We start from the raw sequence: 27,414 nt of genomic DNA on the forward strand, positions 1-27,414 counted from the left end.
ACCAGAAACTCAACTGAACTTTAAGGCTCAGTTTGTCACGGAATCTGATTTTATCCTCTAAAAACATAAAACTCAAAAACTAAAATGTGACCTTTTCTCTCATTGCAAAAAAAAAAGATCTAAATCAGTTCCAGATGATCCAGACCTGTGCTGCCTGAGTACTGACCAGCTGACCAGGACCACAAGGACTGAAGACGCCTGTTTGAAACTTCCTGCTGGTCAGGAAGGTGGGGACGAGTGTGGAGTTACCTTGAGGAAAGAAGTCCAGTACCTCTCCAGAACCCTGGGAGACCCTCCGTTATCGTTCTTACAAACCCGGGCGACCCGAGAAAACACCACCTGCAGAGACATGAGTGAGGGATGAGTCCATGTTGGTAAGGTCCAGTCCAGTTATACAGCCCAGAGACTATAACGTCCTGGATCATAAGTCCCTGTGGTCCCTGAGGGACTTTCAGCAGATTCAAAACATGACACACAAATCCAGTTCTTTATGTCCTGATTACAGAAACCAGGATCTTCGTTTACATGACAGTTTACTGGACAAAGACCTGAGTCTATGGGAAATGCTACTATCAGTCTAAACACACATACAGAACAGCTTTACAGAGCAGGATTCAGTTTTACAGGGTCCCAGAGTCCAGAAAGGTTTCGACTGTCTACTTCTCTTTGGATGGAACGTACCTTGCCCAGGGCGGTGTACTCCACAGCAATCTCACTGAGGAAAAAGTAGACGTAGTTCCCGTAGTCGATGGCGTGCAGGAAGTGAGGCTCTGCAGAGGGGGGGGGGGGGGGCATTATTGATTTCCTCCAGTATAAAAATCAGATTCTCCTCACATCTTCTTTCACTGTCACACATCAGCATCAGATTTTCAACATGTTCCAGCTGTTACTGAGCGACAAAAGGCTGCCGACAACCTGCAGCTTCAGTTTGTAGTTAGAAACCACTTCATCCCTGAGTGGATCAACCGTGAACGTCACCAAAAACATTCAGTGACCTTAAAAATCCCAAATGTCCGGAATTAGCTGTCAGCTGAACTCAGGTCACATGGCCACAAACCTTATTAACTACCTAACAACAAAGCCATGTGACCGATCTGTGAGTGTGTCACGTGACCTACCTCGGAGCCACTTGGAGTCGTACTTGACAGTGCGGAGGACGGGCCGGCCTTCCCCCAGGCTTCTGTAGATGACGGCGTCGCTGGCCAGGAAGTCGGTCATGGTGGCCGAGTAGAAATCTCCCCCTGACGAAAAATAATTAGCTTGAATTTATTTTAAAATAGGAATAAATGTGAGGAATCTACAAACATATTCACTGAAATACTGACCAGCAAACAGTCCCACGTTGGACTGACCGGACTCAAAGGGACAGCGGGCCTGACCAACCACCTCCTCCCCGACCTGCTCTAAGGAGGTCATCTAAAAAAAAAAAACAACATGCATTCAACACTTTGTCTTCCAGCAATAAGACGAGAGAATAAAGACACAAACACATCAAATAAAACAAACGATGCATTCACTGCCATCACTGAGCTGCAGCTCGATTCTTGGCAGATAATGTGTGCTAATATTATTCAGCAGAGGATCAGGATCCTGATAACCAGCTGTGTCAGCAGGGCTGCATGTACCTGAGCTAATCCATCAGTGAATTATTAAGACGTTATCAACGGCACCAGTCTGAGTTCTGAATGAAAAGTCTTGTTCACTGCGTCAAACTCTGGTCAGAGGGAAAAATGAGGTGACAGTTGCTTCTTGTCCATCGGTTCAATTCAACAAAATTCAACAATTTAAAATTTCCAGCTGCTTCATTTAAATACAAACAGTGAAAACGTCCATAGAAAAGTTATGAATCACCGTGGAAACATGTTTTCTATCCCACTGCTGCACAAGCATCTCTGACTCTTTGTAAACACACAGACAGTAATTGGTGATTTGTGCAGCGTTGGAACATGGGAACCAGAGATTAGCCAGACTATTAAACACGTACGGAGACGTAGGACAGAAGCGTGTCATGACAATAACAACCACAGCTTCCACTCTGCTGCTGCTGCCCCCTTGGACCGTTACCCTTCAGTAACAGAGACCGACACATGGTGAACGCCAACCCCATCACTGTGCTGTGGACAGATGGAAGTGTGGTACAATGTGAGGACCCAGTACAGCAGCAGGACCGAAGACGCCTCCATGAGGAACCAGAGGGGGAGCTAGCTCTAAAAGGTGCTACTGACAGCATGCTAGCTGCTTTGATAAGCTGCTGATGGTTTTATTCACAGCACAGCATCTCAGTTAATTATTCCTCCTGCCGTGTTGGCTACGGGCTGATAGCACTCTGATAATACTTCACTGTCAGCCTGGCAGCTGTGCTGATACCACAGAAGCTATTTTAGCTGATTTGCTAACAGATTTGTGGCTTTGGGAGAGTTTGGCCTCCTGAAAGTCCCATAAATAAACGGCCGTGTATTTCAGGGAGCTGGATGTGTTGGGAGCTGCAAACGCTGCACCCCCTGACCCCGTCCCCTCTACTGCCCACCTGTCCCCTCACCCCCTGACCCCGTCCCCTCCACTGCCCACCTGTCCCCTCACCCCCTGACCCCGTCCCCTCCACTGCCCACCTGTCCCCTCACCCCCTGACCCCGTCCCCTCCACTGCCCACCTGTCCCCTCACACCCTGACCCCGTCCCCTCCACTGCCCACCTGTCCCCTCACCCCCTGACCCCGTCCCCTCCACGACCTCACCCATCGCTCACCCCCTGACCCCGTCCCCTCCATGGCCTCACCTGTCCCTCACCCCCTGACCCCGTCCCCTCCATGGTCCACCTGTCCCCTCACCCCCTGACCCCTCCATGGCCCACCTGTCCCCTCACCCCCTGACCCCGTCCCCTCCACGACCTCACCCATCGCTCACCCCCTGACCCCGTCCCCTCCACGGCCTCACCCGTCCCTCACCCCCTGACCCCGTCCCCTCCACGACCTCACCCATCACTCACCCCCTGACCCCGTCCCCTCCATGGCCCACCCGTCCCTCACCCCCTGACCCTGACCTCGTTCCTCACCCCCTGACCCCGTCCCCTCCATGGCCCACCCGTCCCTCACCCCCTGACCCTGACCTCGTTCCTCACCCCCTGACCCCGTCCCCTCCATGGCCTCACCTGTCCCTCACCCCCTGACCCCATCCCCTCCACGGCCCACCTGTCCCCTCACCCCCTGAGCCCATCCCCTCCACGGCCTCACACATCCCTCACCCCATGACCCTGACCCCGACCCTCACCCCCTGACCCCGTCCCCTCCATGGCCTCACCTGTCCCTCACCCCCTGACCCCATCCCCTCCACGGCCTCACCCATCCCTCACCCCATGACCCTGACCCCGACCCTCACCCCCTGACCCCTTCCACTCCATGGCCTCACCCGTCCCTCACCCCCTGACCCCGTCCCCTCCACGGCCTCACCCGTCCGTCACCCCCTGACCCCATCCCCTCCATGGCCCACCTGTCCCTCACCCCCTGACCCCGTCCCCTCCATGGCCCACCTGTCCCTCACCCCCTGACCCCGTCCCCTCCACGGCCTCACTCGTCCTTCACCCCTGACCCCGTCACTCGTCCCTGCTGTGTTTGCCAGCTAGTCCTCCAACATGAAGCCGGACAGACGATGGCAGTCACTGTCTTTTCTTTTCTCCAAGTTTCTTCTCTATAATCTTCTTCTTCTTCTCTTGTCCTGACTGGCACAAAACTCTGGGCTTCAGCATGAATCCAGGTGAATCACCCACAAACTAAATTAAATATTTAATCACAGACTTTAATTAAAGTTTTTTTCTTTATTATTTATCTTCCGCTGTGTGCTCAGCAGTCACATGCAGACCGTGATGGACGTGAAGGCTGTGTACATTAGACATCTGCTGCTGTTTGAGCCTCCACCTAAAGGACGTGGGACTGAAAAATGTCTTTTCTCAGAGAAGACAGCGGTCATGAAAACCTGCCGCCCAATCAGAAACCCTGTGAGGACGTTTCACAATTACAGTGATGAATTCTGGCGTGAAGGGATCTGGATAACAAGCGGTTCAGAGGCTCAGCTTCATACAGCCTGGATGTTTCACAGACGACATATATTCATGATTTAAATGTGTGAAATATGAAAAGCAAATGTTTTCCTAAAAATGGAACCATGAAGCTTTCTGAAATATAATTCATTTAAATGTTTTCACTCAAAACTATTTGATTTGTTTGTTTATCTTTGTTTAATCAAGTCTACATTTATTTCAATTATTAGCAAAATGATCTAATGCAACCATGATGGTTTTAACTGTGCACAGACTTCCTGCCTCCATACACGCATCAGGATGCATCCCTGTACCAACATGGCCGCCAAGTCCACGCATCTCATGGTTATATCTACAACAGCTTCCCCATTTTTGGACTGTCTGGCTCTTTGGTCTGTCAAACGTGGTTGTTGTGACTTTATGCGTCGAATTCTTCAGATTAACAAATTAACTTTCACAGGAAAAATGTCATTTAGCACAGAATGTCCCTGTTTTAGTTGCAGCCTGGCTTCATGTTTGATTCATCACAAAGATAATAAAGTGGCGTTTCAGGAGCTAAAACCAACAAAAGAAGAGGATGTAACAAGGAGTCGTGCTTCCTGTCGCCTTCACCGGCAACAGCCTGAACTCAGGACACAAAGTCATCTGCAGCTTTTCCCAGAATGCACTGTCCTCGCAGCAAAAGCGGCGTGAAGCTTGTTCAGACACGAATCAGTTTACTCAGCAGAGTGAAAGAAAAACCATCGTAGCAAATGAATTTTTAATGTGAGAAAAATCTTTGCAGCAGCAGAATATTCCTGCTGTGCACCTGTTGTCAAATCCAGTTTCACTCACTAATACAAGAAGCTCACAGCTGGTACAAAGAGAATATTACAGCACTTTGACAAAAGAAGCTTCTCAACCATTATAGTGTCAAAAATCTACGTAGATTTTTACTGAAGTGGATGAAATATTTGACTCCACTTTCATTTGGCTTTTAATAAAGCATCTCTGAATGATCTGGAAACCTGCGGATTACAGCCTGTTTTTATTTTGGGCGATGAGTCACAGAGGGAGAGCAGCTTAATGCAAACTGTTCAGAAAAGAATAAAATCTGCCTCATCTTCAGGTAAACCTGTTGTTTTTCCCGTCGCCGGAGTTTTCAGAGCGCAGGAAGCTTCAGACAAACGGGGTCAGCACCTGTCAATCAAACTGAGAGCGCTGCAGCTGAGGATTGACACCTGAAACTGTGGCGGCTGTGAAGGTGTTTGGTTTGACGAGGCGTCGGGAGCCTCCTGACACTTTCAATTAGGAAAGAGAAGCTCGGGGAGCACCGCCAGAATAAAAGCCCCCCCGTCTCCATCTCCCTGCTCATTAAAGCAACGTTAGTGACGACACAGCAGCAGGTTAGAAATAGTACTAACACTCTATGTTCATTTCAGCTGGGTGCAGACAAATGAAACAATTCTGCTCTGATTTTACTTTAAAGATGTAGTTAAAAATGTAAATATCAGCGGGTTTTTCTTTTCAATCTCGCCTGTATCTTTGTCGAATCCTGGGTTTGGAATTTGAAAGAAAATTTTTAAATTACGCATCAAGTCAGAGACGCAAATACAAAAACACCTGTTATTTACCTCTGATATAACAAACGACAACAAGCCGCACGTGGTTTATGACAAAAGATGCTCATCTCCCTTTTTAAGCTTCTGTCACAGTCTATTGTTACTGGAGCCAACTCATCTTTTCTAATCGACCTAAAATAATAATAAACACAAAACGTCTCATTTTTCCAGCAGAACGTAGAAACAAGAGTTGATTTGTTAGTTAAAGTTAAAGTTAAATTATCCCATAAAAGCTGCATTATAGCATGAAGAGTGTGTGTGTGTGTGTGTGTGTGTGTTGTTCTTTACACTGGTGAAATCCAGGTAAGTGCTTGTGGTAATGTTGTCGATGCAGCAAAGGACTGAGCTCAGTGCATTTTTCTCAATATGTACAAGTGTGTTGCAGCCTGACAGGGTGTTAAGCTGCATTTAGTGACTTCCCACCGCTGCTGCAGAGAAAGTAGGAAATCAATATGTATCGAGCAGGAAAAAATCCCTTAATTAATGTGTAGAACATATAAAACCACCAGTGGGTTTCTTTTTAGCACAAAACCCTCTAAACTGAATGTGGTATAAATGTCACATCACTGGGTATTATATATTATATATATATATATATATATATATTATATACCAGAGTACCTGTGGTGGTTGTTCTTTTATATTCAAGACAAATTTAGATCAACCTACTCACTTAGAAATAATCAACCCTTTTATTGATTTCTGAAGAGATCAATTTTAAGGCTGATAATTTACCACATGATCCATAACTATTATATTAGACGAGTCGTGTCTCCGTATCGGTTTAATTGTAAGGATTATTGTACTTCCTGCTGCACCTGAAGGGGTTCCTGCTCTGATCGAATGAAACCAATCAATCAATAAGCTGTCTTTTCTTTCAGAGGACACATTAGTGGCAGAGCTCAGGTGTGTGTGTACCTTGTAGTTTCGACAGGTGGGGTTGAAAGCGTTGGTGCCGCAGGCGAAAAGGGTCTCGTCGTTTCTGGGAACCAGGACTTTAACGTAGTTGTAACACTCGTCCTGAAACACAAACACCAAACGTGTGACAGCTCTCACCAATGAAGCAATGGAGGTGATAGGATCTTCTCTCTACAAGCAGGAAAATCTTTGTTTTTCTGAAGCTCTTGGTTTCTAATTTTATCTCTAATGTCAGTGTCTCTGACTGATCAAATTTCTGACAGGGTCTGAGTCTCTCCAGCAGGAAACTGGGCTGATTTTATCCATAAATGAGGAGATAAAAAAGAGGAAGAACAGGGAGTTTGGGGAGAGAAGAGGAAGGTGGAGGTTAGACTCACGCTGTTCTTCCCTCTGACCGTGCACTTGCTGACATCTTTGGATTTCCACGTCAGCTTCTGCAACACAGGAAGAACAAGCACTGAATGAAATGTGATGTGTGAAAGGTGAAATAATGTCTCCGGGCTGTGGAGTCGTCAGAGTGCTGATGAAGGAGGAGGAAAAACAGGAGGCTGTGGAGGAACAGGAGTCGTCTGCAGTCAGTCTGCAGGTCTACAGTCAGATTGCAGGTCTACAGTCAGTCTGCAGGTCAACATTGAGTCTGCAGGTCTACAGTCAGGTTGCAGGTCTATAGTCAGTCTGCAGGTCTACAGTCAGGTTGCAGGTCTACAGTCAGTCTGCAGGTCTACAGTCACTCTGCAGGTCTACAGTCACTCTGCAAGTGTACAGTCAGGTTGCAGGTCTACAGTCAGTCTGCAGGTCAACATTGAGTCTGCAAGTCTACAGTCAAGTTGCAGGTCTACAGTCAGTCTGCAGGTCTACAGTCAGTCTGCAGTTCAACAGTCAGGTTGCAGGTCTACAGTCAGTCTGCAGGTCAACATTGAGTCTGCAAGTCTACAGTCAAGTTGCAGGTCTACAGTCAGTCTGCAGTTCAACAGTCAGGTTTCAGGTCTACAGTCAGTCTGCAGGTCTACAGTCAGTCTGCAGAGGTGGTGCGTGGAAGGAAAAGCGTTGACCTCAGGGACACAGTGAATTTGCTGTGGCTGTGGTTTCCTGGTCGACAGCACAGATTTGCATGTCACATTCAGCAAATTCAAACCAGAAGTTAAAGATTTGCATATATTTACGTCTCTCCCACTAGTGACTCCACTGGAATCTCATTAATTGTGGAACCAAGACTTTAGGTAAGCAGAGTTCGTGTCAAAGTCTTTAATGGATGCAGCGTCTCAAAGTATTTTTACAACCAGCCTCAGAGAAAGTAAAAGCTTGTTTTAGATGATTAATGGTCCATTTGGAGAATTTAGCCTGAGTTCATGACTAAAAATGTAAAATTTGTCTTTAAGGTGAAAGTACAGAAGGAGGCTGAATGGGATGCTGAGGTCGGATCAATGATAATGAGAGTAACAGTTCAAAGTGCTGCTGTAGGTCGCCATCCCACGATGCACCGGGAGGCCCATTACTGTCAGGAGCCGTGGCGTAACCTTTTCTCTTTGATGAGGGGGAGGTGAGAGGATCAAAGGGAACGTGGCCTCACATTTACGCCTGCTCCGATATTCACCGTCGTCGGCCGTCGGCGCTGATGCTGCTCTCAGGGAGAGATTCTTACAGGAGACTCAAATGCCACAAAATCTAAATTTGAAGAGAAAGTCACTGCTCACGCTGCAGGTGCATGGAGAGAGCGTGCCGCAAACACTGGGCGGCAGCAGCATCTTTAGCCCCACACTGATCCATAGCTACGATCAGCTTGTCCAAGATAAGACCATCTGATCCATGAGGACTGATCAATGATCACATCAACTGAGCTCAGATGATTTGTTGGGAAAACTAAGCAGGATCCACGACACAGTCCGACAGTTAAATTACAATTAAATTATTGATCCAGCAGCTGAGAGCGGAAATTAACATTAACATGAAGACTGTATATAAAAAGACATGACGGCACATTATTTTATGTGGCTGAATGATCTAATTTCATTTTTACGATGGAACATATTTCCCAGAATCCCTCACCTCAATAATAATAACATTCACAATGAGTCCAATAAGTGATAAAGTTCTATCGATTGTTCCTGGTTCCTAAATCAGCCCACAGAGACACAGACAACACTTTACCACTGAAATGAGCTGATGGAAAAGTGCACTCACAGAATCCATCATCGACTATTATCATACGATCAACCATTTATATTAGGCTGTGCTAAAATGATGAATGGGGTAAATAATCAATAATAGTGTTCAGTGTTCTGTATCTTAGACTTTTGGCCACAGGATGTGCTCAGGGCTGAACTGTGCAACCAGCTCTTCTGTTGATGAGCGACTGTAAAGGTTTTCTGTTCCCCGTTAATGAACTCTGTCACTGCTGACAGACGTTAAGGCTAAAACAACAAAAACATCATCCCAGTTGGAGCAAACCCGACAACATGAGTTATATGTCATAAATATAGTTCTATAATGAGACTAAATGAATTCCAGTACAAATGAGTTAGAGGTCAAAGGTCAGCAGCTGTAAACTGTGAGAACAACAGTTCGTTTCACTCACCAGCTGAGGGACGAACTCCTCTGAAGCTGTGGTCAGGTTCACTGCAAACACATGGTCCCTGAGGAGGTGAAAGCAACATTACAACACATGTACAGTGTGTTACGGCAGTTCCTACATTTCCCAGAATGCCTTTCAACACCAGTGGACTTCTTGCTGTAGGAATAGCGTAACTTTTCGATACGCAAGGTCTAGGTCTAGAGCTCACTGATCTCAGTGTGTGATGTGTGTATGGACCTGGCAGCGATGTACAACATGTGGTTGATGCGTAACATCCTCTGAAAGTCCAGACCCAGACGCAGCGTGTCGTTGTCCTGAAGCAAACCCTGAAATCCTGGGTACAGATAGGACTCTGCAGACAAGACAGAATCAGAGTTTTTAGACATTTCATCTCAAATCAGATCAGGCTTGTAAGAAAGATGATGAATTGTGCAACATGACAGATAAAAGTCTGGCAGTATGCTGGTTCTTTCTTCTTCTTGTGCACACACAAAACTCTTTTTGGCTTCGTCCTCTGCCTGCGACTCTCAGCTCCAACCACACTAGTTCCTACTCAAGACGTGGTCCTTAAAAGCACAGCACTGAAACATATTTCGTGTTTGAAAAGCAGCTGCTCACTGTGGATCTGAACAAACAGGAGGACACGGTGCATCTGCCGGGGAGTATTAGTGGCAGCAGGACCGAGTCAGAATAAACCACAGAAGGAGCTAATGAACGAGCACGTCTCCACAGCTCTGACGTGCACTGGAAGCAATAAGATCTACGTAGTTAAACTTGGAAAATTAGGAGCCGAAATGTTTGCATGTAAAATAAATTTATCCAAATTAAATTCTCTCTACTTTCATCCTAAGAGCTCAGGTCAGACTGACCATGTGGGATTATCAGATCAGGAGAACGACTGCTGTTGATTCACAAACCCCTTATCTTCTATTACAACCAAGTGGAAATCAATCAATCAATCAATCAATCGATCAATCAATCATCATCATCGTCCAATCAGACTGAGCCTACTCACGCTCTGAGCTGACCACGCTGATTGGCTCCAGGTCTTTCGGGAAGGGCGTGGTCGAGGCCGACTCAGACAGGAAGCAGAAAGCGAGGACAAGCAGCAGCTGACGCCACGGCGCCAGCCAATCGGGTCGGTTCATCTTGCAGAACAGAGGGGAGGAGGGGGGTGGGCGGATGGAGTGATGTCAGCAGGTCATGGCGGGCGACGGCTGTGAGGAAACGGACACGAAGGTTAGAGGCAGAAAAACAGCGACGCTGCACGTTCAGGGTCCATCTGCTGCAAATGATGCAGGAATCAGGATTAGCACGTAGACTAGTGGTTATCTCCGTATTAACCTGCCCGGTCACAGAGCAGAACCTGCAATCAATTACATGGATTAGCTTAAGGTTAGTGTGTTTGTGCACACAACAACACACACACACACACACACACACACACACACACACACAGCAATGTGAGACTTTTTAAATGGTATAAAACAGCCTGGTCAGTTACTGCGGCAGCAAAGTGAAGGCACAGATTTCTCTTGTTCCTCACAGGAAGCAGCTTGAAATGTCTGCCCACACGGGAGAAGTCACGTGCACCTCTTCCACAAAATCCATCAGGGCTGGGTTTTTTCTATTGCTGCCTTCAGTTAAGCAGAGATCTGCTGCTTCTGAGGGTTTTGTGGTTGTTGTGTATCAGATGTTTTGCCAAACAAAACTGAGCGAAAGCTGAACTTCCATTTGTGAGACCAGTAATAACTCAAAGTCAGACAGAGCCGTTCTCGGCACTGTGGCTCACGGCGTTCAGATAAGGGCAGTAAATAAAGGCAGAGGTGCAGGGTGAGGTAAAGGGACTGATGTGTCCTGATGGAGGCAGCAAAGTTATTGGAAATGTGTCTGTTGTGTGAAAAATCGTCCTGGCTCTCAGAGTCGTAGCTCAGCAGACTGATGTAATACACGTACTCTCAGATTCAGTGTGACCTCCACTTTCATCCAGACATCAATCACAGGAAAAAGACGTTTTCTTCAGCAGCACGTGCCTGGACCTCCATTCCTTCGCTGCTAATTCAGCATCTTTTTAACGTGATAAGCTGATAAATCCATCATCTATACCCCCTTAGTCCTAACCAGGGTCCCAGGGATCTGCTGGAGCCAATCCCAGCTCTCTGTGGGTGAAACCCAGGACAGGTCACACTTGGCCAGTCCCTGTGTAGAACAGGTGGAATAAATGGACTGTCAGTCTGGGAAAGTAAAAACAAAACCGGAGCAGATGTGACCTCAAATCCCACCGAGCGAGGAGGTTTCAGTCCTTATCTCTCCTGCTCTGTGAGGCTCGGGAGGAGAAACAGACTGTGGAGGAGCAGGAGACAAAGGGGAGAGACAGATCAGCAGAGAAGAGACGGCGTTTCCATCCTACCCTCTCCTCCTTCACCTCCACCTCCTCTGCTGCAGCCCAGGCTCCCCCTCCTCCTCCTGTTATGTCACACAGTGATGAAGCACAAAAGAAGAAAGTATGAAGGTGACACACTCTCCTCTCATCGCCTCTTTCATCGCCTCCTCCCTGTCGCCTCCTCACCTCTCCTGCCTCATTCTGTCTGAGGAAGTGACAAATGAAAAGCAGAGAGGTGGTCTCAGACGTGACAAGCACTGCCTCACCCCCCCATCTTCTTCTGTGGTCTAGAACTGAACTAAAAGAGAAAAAAGGAGACGTCACTCTCTGGAGGCTTCTCTCATCTTTTTCTACTGAATTTACTCCTGACGTCTCTTCTCTTCTTTCTCCATTGTTTTGTTTCTTGTCTGATCCAAAAACATCGTCACTCTCTTCCCTCCTCCTCAGAAACTGCGGTGCGGCTCCCTGCTGTGTGTTTAATAGTTTTTGGACAACAATGGGAGGTCTACGGCACAGACCGACAAGCTGAACCAGGTTCTGGATTCACACACATTCACTGGTGCTGTCAGTCTGAACATTAGCTAAATCAAGATATTTATCCACATGACAACACCATTAGTCCCTGATGATGAAGAAATGCAAGAGCGGCAGTTGTTTTGGTGAATAATCGTCTGGTTTGGTGTGGAAGAGTGAGGGAACTCAGAATTAATCACCTGTCCTCCCATTAGCTTCTATAGGGGTGTGTGTGTGTGTGTGTGTGTGAAGAAGGCGAGCGGACAGGTATGACGTTAATAATTCAGACTGACACCTTTTGCCATCAAATAATGAAAGTATAAAAAAGAATAACCTGAGCTCAGTGTGTGTGTTTTATTCCTTTAAGCATTCATTTGCTCGTCGGAGCCACAGCAGCGCTGATGTCGATTCTCATTCGCTGAGACAAGGCTGAGACAAAGTGCCCGGGCTAATGAGCAAACACACACTCAGCTCACCTGGAAGCAGAGGAGCTTTTTTCAGACCTTGTTCAGACACTTTCGTCTGGAGCCATGTCCCATTTCTCAGATGTAATTTACACCTTGACGTCTGAACTGTGGACACGCTGAAGAGTCCACATCACAACAGTCTGGTCTCTTTGCTGCTGGATAGAAGCTGCTCTACACACAGCACATTGGCATCACGAGGACACAAGTCGGGAAGATTATTAGGGAATTAGAACCTGCAGGTACCCAGATCCAGTAGTGGTTTCCATAGTGGATTGAATGATTCTGATGTGGATTTGGGAGGAAATGGAGCTTTGGGTAACGTTAGCTAGCTTTGGACTGGACACTTTGTCCCAACCAGGCACCTGTAGTTCACGTCGTAGCTTCAGGAAACAGGACGAGATGGGAGGGGCAAAGAGCGGGGAGGAGGGGCTTATGGTGGGAGTCAGTTTGGGTCATCAGACCCTCTAGAGGCCGAGGAGACCTGAGGGGGAGCAGCTTTAAAGGTAAAAATCTACAACAAACGTGAAGAGGAGAATAAATCAAACTTGACATCATGGTTTAATTTCACAATCTACATCTCGGGGCCACTTCCGCCTCAGCTCTCTCGATAAATCGGCTCTGTCACTGCAGGCTGAACCTTGTTTATCCCTTCAAACGCATGTCGATACTGCCTAATAAGAGCTCTTTAAAGGAGAAGGAAAGCTAAGTGACTAAGTGACACTCAGACAGACCTGGACTGGACTTGACTTCTGGGTTAAATCTCCTTTTCTGGCCACAGCCTGGAATGGCTCTTATTTGTCCTTTAGTTCAGAGTTTTAATGTTCAAAAATCAGCAGATGCTGCAGCAGCGACAAACTGTTTTCTTTTAATCAGGATGCAAATGGAAAAATTAGACTTTCAGCCATGAAGAAATAGTGTGAATCTGCTGCTGCAAAGTCTCCACTCTGCCTCTAATGAGCCAATTCAGACACTTTCCTCCCTCCGCTCTCTCTCTGCAGCGTCTCTCACTGTGTTTTCTTTTTCTTGTTGATCGCGTCTCTGTCGAGTCCTGGAGCCGTTTGGTTTCTTATTTCACCCACTTCTCCTCCGTCTGTCAAATCCAAACCTTCCTGTTTTTTTATCATCTCCTGGGTTGTTTTCACACGTCCCTCCGGGCTTCTCCGTCTCCCCCACACACTTTAGGTTTTCTCTCTCCTCCTTTTTCTTAGTGCTGTGGCTGAAAACACCGAAAACAATGTGAATCTTCTCGCTCTGAGCAGACAAACTGAACGTGACGCTCAGCCCGAACAAACCGAGGAGCTCCATGTGACGCCTGTCAGTCGGCCTGACTCATTTAGATAATTGAACCATCTTGTTCTCCTCCTCGTCGTTGCGTGTTTTCTGCTGCCTGAACATGATCTTCCTGCCGCCGGGGACAATCTGTCATTTATATGGCGGGACTAATCCGTCACATGGGGCACAAACAGGAAGTTTCCTCTGGTCCCTGTGGAGCATCTACAGAAAAGGTTGATATTCAGTTTGATCATGAGTCTTATCTGCTTGTGCTGACAAAGTTTGATCAATTAATGGTTTAACCCTTCACTGCCCACAGGACTCCAGCACGAGTTTTATGAAAAGGTCGATCATCGTGATCTGCTGGTCTCAGGGGTCACTGGGGGCCCGTGTAAACCCCAGAGTTTCTGCCTTGTATTTAGAATAAGCACCTCCCTACCTTAGACAGTTCCAGTGTAATAAAGCCATGAAACCAGTGTGTCTGTTTAAGTAATTACTATAACTGGTCTGTGGAAAAAGTCAAATAAGCAGCTCAGTAAAAGTACCAGGATCTTTAAACTCTGAACCTTTGCCTCCATTCTCCTCTAGTCCTGACAGATTCCAGAGTCCGAAACAGAAAACCAATCGATCCATTTCAAGTCTCGGACACTATGTTTTCCCCAAATAATAACAATAAGGGTAAATAATGACAATATATGCACAATATGATCAGCCTGGGCTGCACCTAACAATTATTGCTGGTTTTTGGGTACAAAGCCCAAAGCAGCACATAGAAGACAGACAACCATCAGTCCAAAGTCCAAAGCCCCAAAACACAAACGTCACAATCTCTACAGAGAACCTGTACACAGAGCAACTTCCTGTCCTCCGTCAGTCGACTCTAACCCTTTGAATGTGTCAGACTGTTTCTGTGAGAGCAGCTGAAACAAAACCGCTCTAAGCTAATATCGATTCCAGCCTCTTACTGTTCTCCTCCCTCCATCTTTTCATCTGCGTTCTGTCCCATTAAAGTCTAAGCTCAGCATGTTCTTCATACAACAGGCCACACCCTCCCCTTTGAAATATTACTGCTGCTTTAATTTGGATAATTGACAGAAATCAGCTTTCTGTTTGTGAGCCAGACACTCTGAACCACAAATCACCGCCTGTGTCGGCCGCTGGATCGCCTCCGCGTCCCGGTGCCGCCGGATTAACGGTTATTGGGAGAACATGAGAACGACTTTGAGGTTTTAATGAGATTGGTGTCAGCGCGGTCACTGAGGCGGCTGTAAAGGTGTTTATTATCATGGTGGAGAATTGGTAATTAGATTAAGGCCAGCAGCGTGAAGGCAAATTCACTGATTTGGTCATTTAGAGCATCCAGAGAGGAGCAGGCGGGATGGAGGGACCAGGGAGATAAACAGGATTTTAACCATTTAGACCAAAGTACTGGCCTGACCATGTCCTGTCACTTCCTTCATTCAGCCTGATTGGTTGTTGCCGTGTTGTTTGTCAGTTGTAAGCGGCACATCTGTAGCAGATGTGAAATGAGCAGGATGAATGTGTGTGTGTGTAAAGCTTAGTTCTGAGAATAAAAAGGGGGTCAGGGTGGAAACACAGGACTGTGACCAGGAAGGTGACTTTAAACCTAACCAGGTAGTCGAAAGGAACATGTGACATTTCCGTAACTTCTCATAGGCTCGTGGTTATGAGCTTTTCCGTGAAGGTCCGGTGAACATGCTGCTGTGAAGTATGTTGTCATTAACGTTGGTGGAGTTGCTGCCATTGAACCTACGTGGGTTGTGTCGGCCGGAGGACACACTTTTGTCCGTTGTGCGCAGACCCACACTCCTCTGGCAGCCACGCATGTCTCTGCACCACCAGAGAGACTCTGTCTGCTGGCCTTGAACGGACGCCCCGAGTGTCAGACTGAGAAAGTGGAATCAGCTCTTATCCTGACAGGCCATCCAGCAGCTTCCCCCGCTGACTGTGTTTGTGTCAGGCTGAAGGACAAACTAAAAAAGACTTTATAGGAGAAAGACTAAGACCCCTGCAAAAATGAAAACAAGGCAATGAACAGAATGAAGAACGACCAGAAAAAGTGTCAGATTTGTAGTAAGGCTCATTTCTTCTCCTCCGCAGGCCTCTCAGTGGTTTCTATGAAGGTTTCCCCTATTAAAGAGCAAACTATGGAGCAGGAACAAAACTAATCCGAGCTGTAATCAATCTGCAGCCTCGGATTGGTGACTCTCTGAGTGAAATCCTGATTTCACGCTGTCTGAAATCAGCTCTTTGCATTTGGATTCACAGAGAACATGAGAGGACGCTCGCCAAACAGTTTCTGGCTTCAGTCCACGTCTGCTTCCTCTGCTTTCACAGTAAAGCTGATGTCTCCAGTTTTAATGTGAGACAAATGAACTGGCAAAGGAAGCCAAAGCGTTCGCTGATAACTACAGACAGATTTCTTCGTATAGGCTCAACACTTTGACTAAACTCGTCACTGTGTTTGTATTCAATTTATATTCTTGTACTGGGCTTAGAAAGCCAAGGGGCCACAAACCCTGGTCCTCGAGGGCCAACTGTCCCTGCCCTACCCTCTGCTGATTACCTGATCAGGTGTGTTCGGCCAAGAATATACCAATTCTTCCCCCAGCTCCACCTCACCTGAGGGCTGGGCAGTGACAGAACAACAGAACAGGTGGAGACTCCCTTAGACCACACTAAGTCTCGTCTTCTTTGCTTTAAAGTTAAGATGCCAGCGTCCCTGCACATGCAGAGCCACAATCAGCCGAAACATCCCTGCCAACGCTGCACACGAGGCTCACACATCGACCCCGACACAAAACAGCAGAAACCTTCTCTCAGCTCAGGGTTTGTCCACAAGCAGCAAACTCCTCCATCGGCCTGTTTCTGCAGCTAAACCATGAGCCGACAGGAACAGAAATGATAATCACGTTACCTGCGTGTTGTTCACAGACGTGGTAGAACGTTCCAGTGTTTTCAGCTGAATGTTTGTCGTCCTTCGCTGTTTGTTCCTGCACTGACAGCAGGTTGTGTTTAGTCTGTTCATACAAATCTGCTCACATCACTAACACAGCTGCACCGTCACACTGGAGCTGATACCATCAGAACCCAGCGGGTCTCAGAACATTCCCCCGGATATCTCTGATCCATCCGGTCACACAGAAACAGGCCTGAATAAAAACTACCGCTCCTCCCATTCCTCCTCTTTCCTCCCTTTCTTGCTTCCTTTCTTGTTTTATCCTTTTCCTTATTTCCTCCTTCTCGCTTCCTTCCTTCCTTCCTTCCTCTCTTTCCTTCTTTACAGCCTGTCTTCATCCTCAGAGGTCACTTTCTCAGCTCAACAGCATCCCATCATCTGGTTACCACGGTAACAGCTACACCTTCCTGATTGGTGGCACTACACTGTGTGTGTGTGTGTGTGTGTGTGTGTGTGTGTGTGTGTGTGTGTGTGTGTGTTCTCACTTGTCTTCACTATGCTTCACTTTTCTTTGTCCCTTAAACTGGAAACTCACTGGGAGATTGTTTTATATTTAGACACAGTCAAACTGTGATCAGGCTATTGTGTCTGATCACAGTCGACCCACAGTCTCTGACACAGGGCGTCCACAGAGGCGGTCTAAGGGAATTCTGGGACATGGAGTAAATCACCAGAAACCCTGATGTACTACCACAGCAGCGCGTTCATAAACACACACAGAGCTACAAAAGGAGCAGATGTTTATTTGTAGGCAGCTTCTTTATAAAAATTGTTTCTGGCTGTAATGAAACGCTGCTGCTGCAAAACGATGCAACATTCACATCAATTAAAGCGAGAGAGACGAACGTGCTGTGATGCCTTCACCGCAGCTGGGAGCTCCATTAGTTCAACAGCTGCAGCTGATGTTCCTGAGGTTTTATCACATCAGCTTCACATTCAGGAAAATAAAGCTGCACACTCTTTTTTTTTTTTTAAGCTGCTTGATACTGAAGCTACAGACTCAAAGATGTGAAGTTCATCAGATGAAATTATTGATCTGACTCGATCAGTCAAAGTTTAACTGGAGAATGTCCTGAAACTGATGTGAGATCAGCTGATGGTCTATTAGTGAAGATGTCTCACTCAGACGGATGATTTAGTGCCGCACGGCACAGAAAGAGTTGGATCTTCACCTGGTTTATTTTCACCGATCCTGATCAGCTTTGGACGTTTCAGCTTCCAAACGTTTCATTTCATTGAGAAACTTCTCCAGCATTTACAGATGAACATTGTTTTCCTGTAATAAGTATTGAGCAGCTTTTTCACAGTATTTTCTATTAGATTACTTAGTTTTTGATTTAAAGAGACTTACAGTCTGAAAATTGTCTGTGATGGACAGGTGACGCCTCCAGCCAATCAGTGGTGAGGGTACGGGAAGTAAACAGGAAGTCAGGAGGCGGGGGCAGACCCCCTCAGCAGTCCTGCAACAACACAAACCAGAGCAGATATTCAGCATTTTGCATTTCATACATATAAGACTTTTATTTTGAAGGCCAGGGCAACAGGTAGAAAGTGAAGAAGAAGAAGCAGCTTGATGAAGCCATTAGAAAACTCTCGTGTCGTCCTGAAGGGCCAGTGTGGCTGAGACGCCACCTTCTCTCCCATTTACACTCGATTTATTTATTTATTGTGGACCATTTGTCTTAATGCACCTGTGAAATGAAACGCACCTGTGCCTACTCTTATGTAGGATCTTTGGTTGGTTTGAATATTTTAGCCAGGATCAGTTTTAATACAAATTCTAAATCGTTTCCTTTCTGAAGCTAATGGGATTTCTTCACCCTGGGACTCGAAGGTCTGATCTCTGGAGGCTTCTGATCTGGTTTGATGGCAGAAAACCAGATCAACTAAAATCTAATCAGCCGCTCTCTGGCCTGAGGCTGAACTGATTTCCATTCATGAAAAGCTCTGAGCTAAGATAGAGGGTAAACACAGGAACATCAGACCAAGACGCGGCGAGGAGGAAAGCTGGTGTTCTTCTCTGTGTGAGTTTGATTTAAACACCACGAAGACGAGAGCAAAGTCCGTCCCTGTTCAGGTTTCATGTGTCTGAGCAGCGAGTGTTTGACTAAAATCCTACTCCGAACAAAGACACCGAGCTAACCTTTCCTAACAGGCAGCGTCCAATTAGAGGCGACCTCCCTAACGAGGTCAAGCAGTGGAGCATGATGGGAGAATGCAGCACAGACACCGATGCCGTCTCTGATTCTCCTTTGACTTAACGTCTGCTACAAACATTCAGAGCCGAACCCAAATAAAGTTGGTATCAGGAATGAGATTTCTATCTAAACCAGTTCGGGCTGGAGTTAACGAGCTCCGTCTTCATCAGGTCCTGAATCATCGAAGCTTCTCCTCCTCCGTCTGTTTTTCTCTCCCTCCACAGCTGCTCGTGATCACTTTCATCCTGTTCTTTCTTCTTCACATCGATTCCACGTCTGCAGCCTTAATGAAAACTCGACTGCAGCCTCTTAGCTACCCCAATAAACCTCACACTCATCTTCTCCTCGTTGCCACCGTGTCCGACCTGATGTTTTAATCTTCATCTCCACAGGTTTTCACTTCGTCCATGTCTCTCCCTCCGTCACCGATTCACACCTTCTGCAGTAGAAGCTTCGGGCCCATTTTCCAGCAGGTTCTATCACTAAATCTATAAACATATGATGTTTTATATAGTGAACATGAAAATATTAGAGCTTTGAAGTCTCCCTAACAAGCAGTGTGTTGTTTTGTGGGTTAAACTGAAACTCAAAAATGAATAAAATGATTTTTTCTTCCATCCATCAGACCTAACAAATATGAAAAGTACGAGTCCACAAAACTGCTTCACTTTTATTTTTCTCTTTTTCATGAATCGATTTCACCTGCATCAACTCATCGACCGTTTCCTCCTGTTGACTGATGAAAGAACAGACTCTTTAATTTCTCCTTTCATTCGATAAATCTTCTCCGTCCTCATGTATCTTCATCTCCTCCCCATCGCTCTCTGACCTGCTAATGAACACGTCTCCCACCTTCTCGCCTCCTCTTCCTTCATCTTGCTCACCCTTCCTTTTCTTTGTCGTCCTGTGCTATTGACCATCAGTCTGAAGCTGCTTTTGAATCAGCCCAACTCTGTGTGTTGCTTTGGTGTCTGTATTTATTTGTCTGAAGCATCAGTCTGCAGCTTATTTTAGGATCGGGATGAATTTCTCGGTTGTCGTTTGACCCGATTGATCAATAATCGGGCTCTCGGATGATCCGATAGATTTCTGACATGTCGCCCCTTCGGCTCGCTGTCTGATTTCTCGGCTGCCGTCAGGGATCTGTCAGAAAGTGCGGCGCTGTTTTTTCCTGGCTCAGCCTTCAGCATCATCATCACAGTAGTAAATGGCTCAAAGTAAGTGTGAACGTCAGTGTCTCAGGTATTTTTAGATCCATCTCCTGCTGCTTCGTCCTTTTTTCTGTCTGATGTCTTGATTTGCTCGTTGACTCCTCTCCCTCTGTCTCTCATGTCTGAGTAAAAAAGCTCTGACAGCCTTCTGATTCCTCCGCGCCGACGACAGCCCGGCAGAGAACATCTTTATCAAAGAGCAGGAGCTTTATAATCACAGCAGAATCAGACTCGGCTCTGACAAGAAAAGGAAAACACCCTTCATGTCTCTAAATTACTCACTTCACATGTAAAATCCGCATAAAGCAATCACTCAGTTTTGTTCCACACGTTTCTGCTCCTGTTCATCCACACAGGACCGAGGGTTTTTCTCTTTTGTCCATTTTGTCCTCCCGTCTTTGTCCCACAGTGGGATTAATGCCAACCACTGTGACAACCGTCCTGTTCCCAGTCCACTGTCACAGCATGAAGAACTTTGCCTCTTACAGGGCTGATGAACCATGAGTCGTAAACAGTTTAGAAATGAGACATGAACTTTTTGCAGCTGTGACAATAAAACAGCCTAAACACCTGAGCTCCCTCATGTTCGATACCAGGCCGATCACTCAGCTGAGATGTTCTCCTCAGCCACGCCTGCATTTAAACTGGACTAAGACTCGAACGCTCCAAGCTGAAGGTAAATGTTCCTGCTTGATGCAGAGAAACGTGACTCACTGACACGTGACGGTTCAGGGTGTGAGCTCCAGCACAACCAATCACACGGTCACGCGACTGGCCACTAACGTGAAAAATGGTGAAGCATATTCTCGTGTGAAAATGAAAGAACGACTGAATTAACCAAGTAGCTGAAAATCGAAAGTGACCACAAGAGACAAAACCCCGGAAAGAGTCAAATCTGCCACAAAGAGTCAAACCAGCTAAAAACTGACACAAAAGTCGTCAGTACCCGGTTCATCCTTCCATCCATACGCTTGAATCACATTCTCATTGCTGAGAACGAACCATCTAATCCGACGGCGGGAAAAGGTTCCTGCTGAAAACATGATTGAGAGCAAAGCCACAGCAGCAACAACGGAAACCCGACCTCAGCAGAAAACAGATTTCATAATATTTTCTGCATGAGTCACAGCGAGCAGACGTCTCAGATCGTGTTTTGTTGCCCTGATGTCCACCGCTGACGCTAACAACGCTAATGAACACGCCAGACGTTCTGTGCTGTCCGGACGTGTTCCAGCAGAGCGAAGGGTTTCAGGGACGGGATCAGGAGAACCAGGAGAAAAGCTGCAGCGACGGTGGAGCCGCTTCCAAACAGACACTCAGAGTGCCTGGGGGCAGAGAGGTCACAGATGGAGAAACGTGTTGCCAACAACAAACAACATCAACTTAATTGGTGCTTCCCCTGCGGCCTGGAGGTCAAAGGTCAGGTCTGAGTCAAAAACACTCTCAGTTTGCTGAGAACAGGAGGCGAACCGACTCAAATCAGACTCCAGGCCACAGGGGTCAACAGATTCCCAACGCAGTAGAGGACCGCTCTCTGAGGTCTGCGGGGGGGCGACCCCGCCAGCCCCAGGATTGGTCAACAGACTCAGTGAGTACTGCCATGAGACTGGTGGGGGGGTGGGGGGTTGTTGAACCTCCAAAACTTAACCTGATCTGAGTGACTGACAGATGGTCAGGAGGGGCACCAGTGGCAGTGATGCATGCTGGGAGGATTTGCTTTGTTTCTGGGTGAGAGGTTGGAAAGACAAACAGCAGGATCCAGATTAACTTTCCAGCCGTTCGTCTCTTCAGTTTAATTTTCTATCACTGAAACTCTTTAATTTATGCAGAAACTGTATTGACAACAATAGAAGATTATAGATTATTAGATTACACATCACCAATGAGCAGAATTCTTTATGACTCACTGTTTGTTACCAGGGCTGATGTTTCTCTGCTGATACATCCTGACAAACACCAACCGCATTCACTCCCAGCACCCTATGGGGAGAGGTCAAAGGTCAAGGCACAGACATTCTCATCGGACAGAGGAGACGGAGCAGCCTGGTGTCACATGATTGACCTGAGATGAGACGTGTCGATTCAGACGCATGAAGTGAATCTTAACCAGCAGCCCGGTACCGAGCAGCTCCGTGGTATCAGTGGGGCTGAGCTCCTCTGTCCAGGCTGTGTTTTCTGTCACTGCTCCGCCTCAGTCACCAACACTCGCTGCGCTAAATGATAACAGTGACTAACTGCGAACAGCTCGGCAGGCAATCGCTCTTAAACCCTCAGATTTGATCCGTTCCCAGAAGGCCTGAACGGCGGCAGCCGAGCGTCTCCTCCATCTGTCGCTCATTCTTCCCTCAGATGGGTCTGAGCGTGAAGCGGTCAACACAGACATCAGAGTCCTGTTGGAGCCGTCGGTGCTACCAGGACATCAGGACACAGCGTGTTATCACACAGCACCTTTAACGCGAACGACAACACGGCTCAGCCAACAACAAAAGACACGCGACCATAATTCTACCGACGACGCACAAAGAGGACGACGTGGAGTTCTGGTTCCACGTCCAATACTCGGTCCAAGATCCATAAACCTGAAAAACACCTGGAGCTAATAAGGCAGCTGAGATACGTGTCAGACGAGATCTAAAGGTTATCAGCAGAAGAAGAAAACCAAACCCAAGTTCCTCCAACAGGTTTTATTTTAAACCACTAAACAAAATCAGCTTTCGGTTTAATTCAAAAGTTTCCAGCTGATTTGATCAGTGATGTACGAGAAATGATCTGATGATTTACTGCACAGCAAATAAACCATTTTGTCTTAAATTCACTATTTTACACCGACTTTTTTATTAATATGGAAAAACATAATGCAACAATCCTGTTTCAGTCACTTTCTACTCAACAATGCAACACCACAGAAGAAGAGCAGCCGTTCCCAGACCACAGAAGAAGTGACAATGTGCCTGTGGGGGACAGCAGGACTGTTGACTGTTGGTCTGATCTCAGAGGACTAGAGATGACAGGATTAGACTGGACTCATACAAACGGGATTATCTACCCAGAATGCACTGTGTGTGTGTGTGATATGTCAACAGCGTGTCTGTCACACAAACAATATGTGCGATTTGTTGAACGTGAGTTTAAATCTGTTTCTACTTTAACCTTCTGTTGTATTTGAATGCGGCCCAGTGTGTTTGTGTGTGTCGACGGGATTACGTGTGTGACTTTATGGGTCGATGTATAAACAGACGCTAAAATTTAAATTTTAAATCATTTCATTTGCTGAGAGGTTGATGAAGCCGATGGCAGCTGTGCTTCTTCATATACACTTTTATGTTTTAAAGTTTTTTATAATATTAAATTATAATGCTACTATTCTCAAAACTAAATATCTGACATACTGGTTTTATTTTGTCCACACGTTTCTCATTTTGTTGTTCTTGTAAAATGATATTTGTAATATCAGAACTTTATTATTCTGATTTAAATCTATACTTTCACAACATCATCACTTTTTACTTGTCAAATACGTTTTTATTGTAATAAAGACATTTTTCTCTCCTCTGTGTGAAACTAATGAGACACAGTCTCTCACCAAATCCCATCTCATCCCTCTTCCAGCTCCAAGGATGCTGGTTTCCATGGAAACGCTCTGTGCCTCCTCCTGCTGACCAATTACACCTCGCCAGGAAGTTCAAAGACGCCCAATGGGGGCTCAGCTTCGAGAGGGAGACTGCTGGGGGTAAGTTGTGTGTAACTTGTGTAGTCAGCACACACACACGCACACACACACACCTTTCTATCATCTTATCTGAATGTTATCACCCCACTAAATGGCTGTTATCTCTTCTCATCAAGATGACAGATGTGGGTTAGCAGGAACTAATTCACCTTCTCGGGAGGTCAGGTGTCGTCATGGTTACTATGATGAGGCAGGTTCAGACGCAGAAACTTCCCGGTCACATGGTCTGGTTCAGAGAAAGATGGTGAATTGGGTGAAAACAGCGGAAGCAGAGCGACGGCTGTGCCAGAGACTGATAACAGCCATTAAATGACGTGATAACACTCAAAGCGACTTGAATTATCGATCTGTTTAAACTGACAACTTTTTAATTATGTTTTATATCACAGCTTTCCAATACGACCCAGAGATGTTCCCTGTTCCCTAAACCCAAACTGAACGTGTGCTTGCGATCGCACCGTGACACACGGGCCTAAACATCCCACTCGAAACAGAAATGTTGGGGTATAAACTAAGAGCCAGGGATTTGAAGGTAAAACTAGTGGTTTTCCAAACTGTAGAGAACCATTTGATGACAGTGGTGTGCACATCAGCTCAGGTATTTCCTCCAACATCCCTGCCCACCAGAGGCTTCACAGCACCAGGCTAAACTGAGCCGGGTTGTATCCTATCATCCTAAATAACGGCCTGACAGCAGGTCCCCGTGATTTTCACAGCACTAAAGTGGCCAATTTTCCCCCATTGGCCATCCTGCGGCTCCCAAACAGACCAGCTGAGTCTGAAACACTCTGAAGCAAAGCTGCAGAAAAGCTACGAAGCTGCTCTGTCACATGTTCAACAGCCTGGAGACTCATTCTGATGACGCCAGAAACCACAGCTGAGAGTTTAACTCTAGGAAACGAGCAAAGACGCCACAAACCTGCGGAACCTGAGGGGTTTGAGACGAAGGTGGGAACTAACACTAAAACAAGCGTCGAGCTGCTCACGGAGCTAAACTAAAGCCTGGTAACCCCAGTCTGACCCCAGTTAGCACGGGACAAACCCCTAAACTAATCCCAACGTAAACCCACGACACGTTGGACATAACCTCCACACGAAGGATCTAATTACACATCAACTACAAATACTGAGAATAAAACAGTGACAGACTTTAGATTCAAGGCAAGCTGACTAAGGAGTAACTCTGGTTCTGTTGTTTCCATAATAACAAGTTAAGGAGCAGCTGCTCGTTTGTGTAACAGCAGGAAAAACCAAGAAAAGGTTCAGGCAGAAAGTGGAGCAGTTTCTGTTCTTTCATTAGAAACACACTTAGTTTTCCCTCTATCTGAACATGTTCTCCGCATTTTTTATGCCTTCATTCTGGAGCTTTGTTCCACACACACACACACACACACACAGACACACACACACACACACACACAGCGTGGCATTTCCAGCTGGGCGACATCTCTCAGACTAACAAGCTGATCCTCCAGCTCTGAACAGCAGCACTAACAAAGACAGTTCGGCTGAATGTCAGCGACCACAGCACGACTCACTCAGCTGTTTCCTGTTTATCTGGAGAACATTTATTTTGCTGCTTATTATCATTTTCTTTTCTCTCATTTTGAACAATCTACTGGATCCGCAAGAGGCCGAGTGGTTTCGAATAATCATCCATCACAACACTAACAATTCTTCATCTCATCTAATCACTTAAAGCTGCATTACTTTGTTTTTTCCACCCAGTCTGGTCCCTGCAGGTACCCAGATCCAGGCCCTGGTGTCTCTCAGCTATACTACCCCCCAGGACTCTCTGCTACCTACAGTCCTTCTGTTGTTATTAGAGTTCCTCTACCCTGTGTTGGCAAAGTGGGAACCAGTGGCTGCCAGAGCCAAGAGGCGGGTTAACATGGGTTAACATGGCTTTGGCTTTTCTTCCTTCCAGATGTGTTAGCATCTAAAGCTAACCTGTTGGTTTGGTAGCATTAGCCACCTAGCATGGTCCTGACTGGACCTTTGGACTGAATGGATCTGATGTGGATTTGGGAGGAAGTGGAGCTTTTGGTCATATTAGCAGGAACCAGTTTTGTTGTGCGTCATCAGACCAGATGATATACTGCACATACTAGTGAATATCAACGTTAAAAAGAAATGAATAACTACAACTTGTTTTTAATGATCTTCCAGCTGCTGACACATTATCTCAGTATGGTCTTTATTAAATTAAGCAGCTCTCACACTTTAATGACTTCAGCCAGGAAAAGTGATGCTTCCTGTGTTACAGCTTTTAACAAAATAATAAGGAAATGTTTTACAGGTGCAACAGGTTTCATTAGTTTGATGACAATATCCATTTCTTCAGATCTCACAACTCCTGGATAACGTTAAGCAAAAACTCTTAATCTGTGCACGAGAGTTAATATCAGTCAGTTTCCTTCCTGGTGTGTTAAATATGGTTTAAACTGGTTTGGCTGTAAAAGCAGGTTCAGACTGAATGTAAAGTGGTTTCTCAGAAGTGATGTCGCTGTGCAAAGTTAATAGATGATGCAAAACGATTCGGATGAATTAACATCACCAGGGTGAAAATATAGCAGCAGTCAGGTCACACACTGCAGCATCATGAACAGCCTGCACCTGCTTTTATAGCTGGGAGGCCCTGAAGCCGCTTCCTCTATGTGCAGAGAATTGGCCAGTGAGAGGTGCACACACACACACGCACACACGCACACACACACGCACTGTTCAAAGCAACCAAGCAAAGACAGGAGAACAAATCAGATCTGTGCTCCATTAATTTGTCTTTCCAATAACGTCAGACACACCACCAGCTCTTAAACACTCCACACACTGAGACACACTGTGTGTGTGTGTGTGTGTGTGTGTGTGTGTGTGTGTGCGTGTGTGTGTGTGTACAGTCTCACTCAGGCCTCACACAGGAATAATCAGGTGGCAGGTGTTGATGGTGCATATTATTTTCATATAACTACGAATGTAGGAACCCGAGGTTCTTTACTTCCTGTTCGGACCCCAGCAGCTCCCACAGAGACACGTGCACGTGGTTGCTGCACACAGGCCTGTGCACGTTCGGTTCTCTGTTGTGCAGGTTTTAAAAATCTTGCTCAATCACTTTGTTGTTGATGATGAAGATGATGATGATGATGGTGGTAGAAGCATCAGGAGCAGCAGCAAGTCCTGACCTGCCTGCTTCTATCTGATCCCCCATATCTGCTCTGCCTCCTCCTCCACCGCTTCACTGCACGACATATGAGCAGACGCTCGTCCGCGAACAGTTTGATCCCCTGCTGAGCATGCTGGGATACTGCTGCTGCCGTGGCAACCAGAAGAAAGAGTCTGGCAAGAAGGGAGTGAAGAAAGACGATGGGAGAAACCAGTGATGAAGGTCAAATCACTGGAAGGATAAAAGTAATGAGAAGAATTGAGGGAGGGTCAGGAGAATGGAGGGCAGAGGAGGGAGGGATGGAAAGAAGGATAAAAGGATGAAGGGATGAGACAGAGATGAGACGGCGACACTCGGTCTAAACCTGCAGGAAATCAG

At 46.4% G+C, this 27,414-nt stretch overlaps 1 protein-coding gene across 2 annotated transcripts in view; it reads right to left on the bottom strand.

Annotated features, from left to right (window-relative positions):
- LOC113126134 (semaphorin-6D-like) overlaps window positions 1–27,414 on the bottom strand; it is a 92,280-nt gene that overhangs the window by 31,501 nt on the left and 33,365 nt on the right. For both annotated transcript variants that reach the window (XM_026299984.2, XM_026299983.2), the window contains exons 3-12: window positions 18,089–18,197; window positions 10,138–10,339; window positions 9,360–9,474; window positions 9,126–9,183; window positions 6,928–6,984; window positions 6,551–6,652; window positions 1,326–1,416; window positions 1,119–1,241; window positions 682–770; window positions 250–339 (exon numbers count right to left, since the gene is read on the bottom strand). In XM_026299984.2, the coding sequence (XP_026155769.1) occupies window positions 250–339; window positions 682–770; window positions 1,119–1,241; window positions 1,326–1,416; window positions 6,551–6,652; window positions 6,928–6,984; window positions 9,126–9,183; window positions 9,360–9,474; window positions 10,138–10,270 (858 nt within the window). In that variant the 5' untranslated portion in view covers window positions 10,271–10,339; window positions 18,089–18,197. The remainder of the gene's footprint in view (window positions 1–249; window positions 340–681; window positions 771–1,118; window positions 1,242–1,325; window positions 1,417–6,550; window positions 6,653–6,927; window positions 6,985–9,125; window positions 9,184–9,359; window positions 9,475–10,137; window positions 10,340–18,088; window positions 18,198–27,414) is intronic.

This window comes from Mastacembelus armatus, chromosome 11 (genome assembly GCF_900324485.2).
Source record: "Mastacembelus armatus chromosome 11, fMasArm1.2, whole genome shotgun sequence".
In the NCBI taxonomy this organism is placed as follows: domain Eukaryota; kingdom Metazoa; phylum Chordata; class Actinopteri; order Synbranchiformes; family Mastacembelidae; genus Mastacembelus; species Mastacembelus armatus.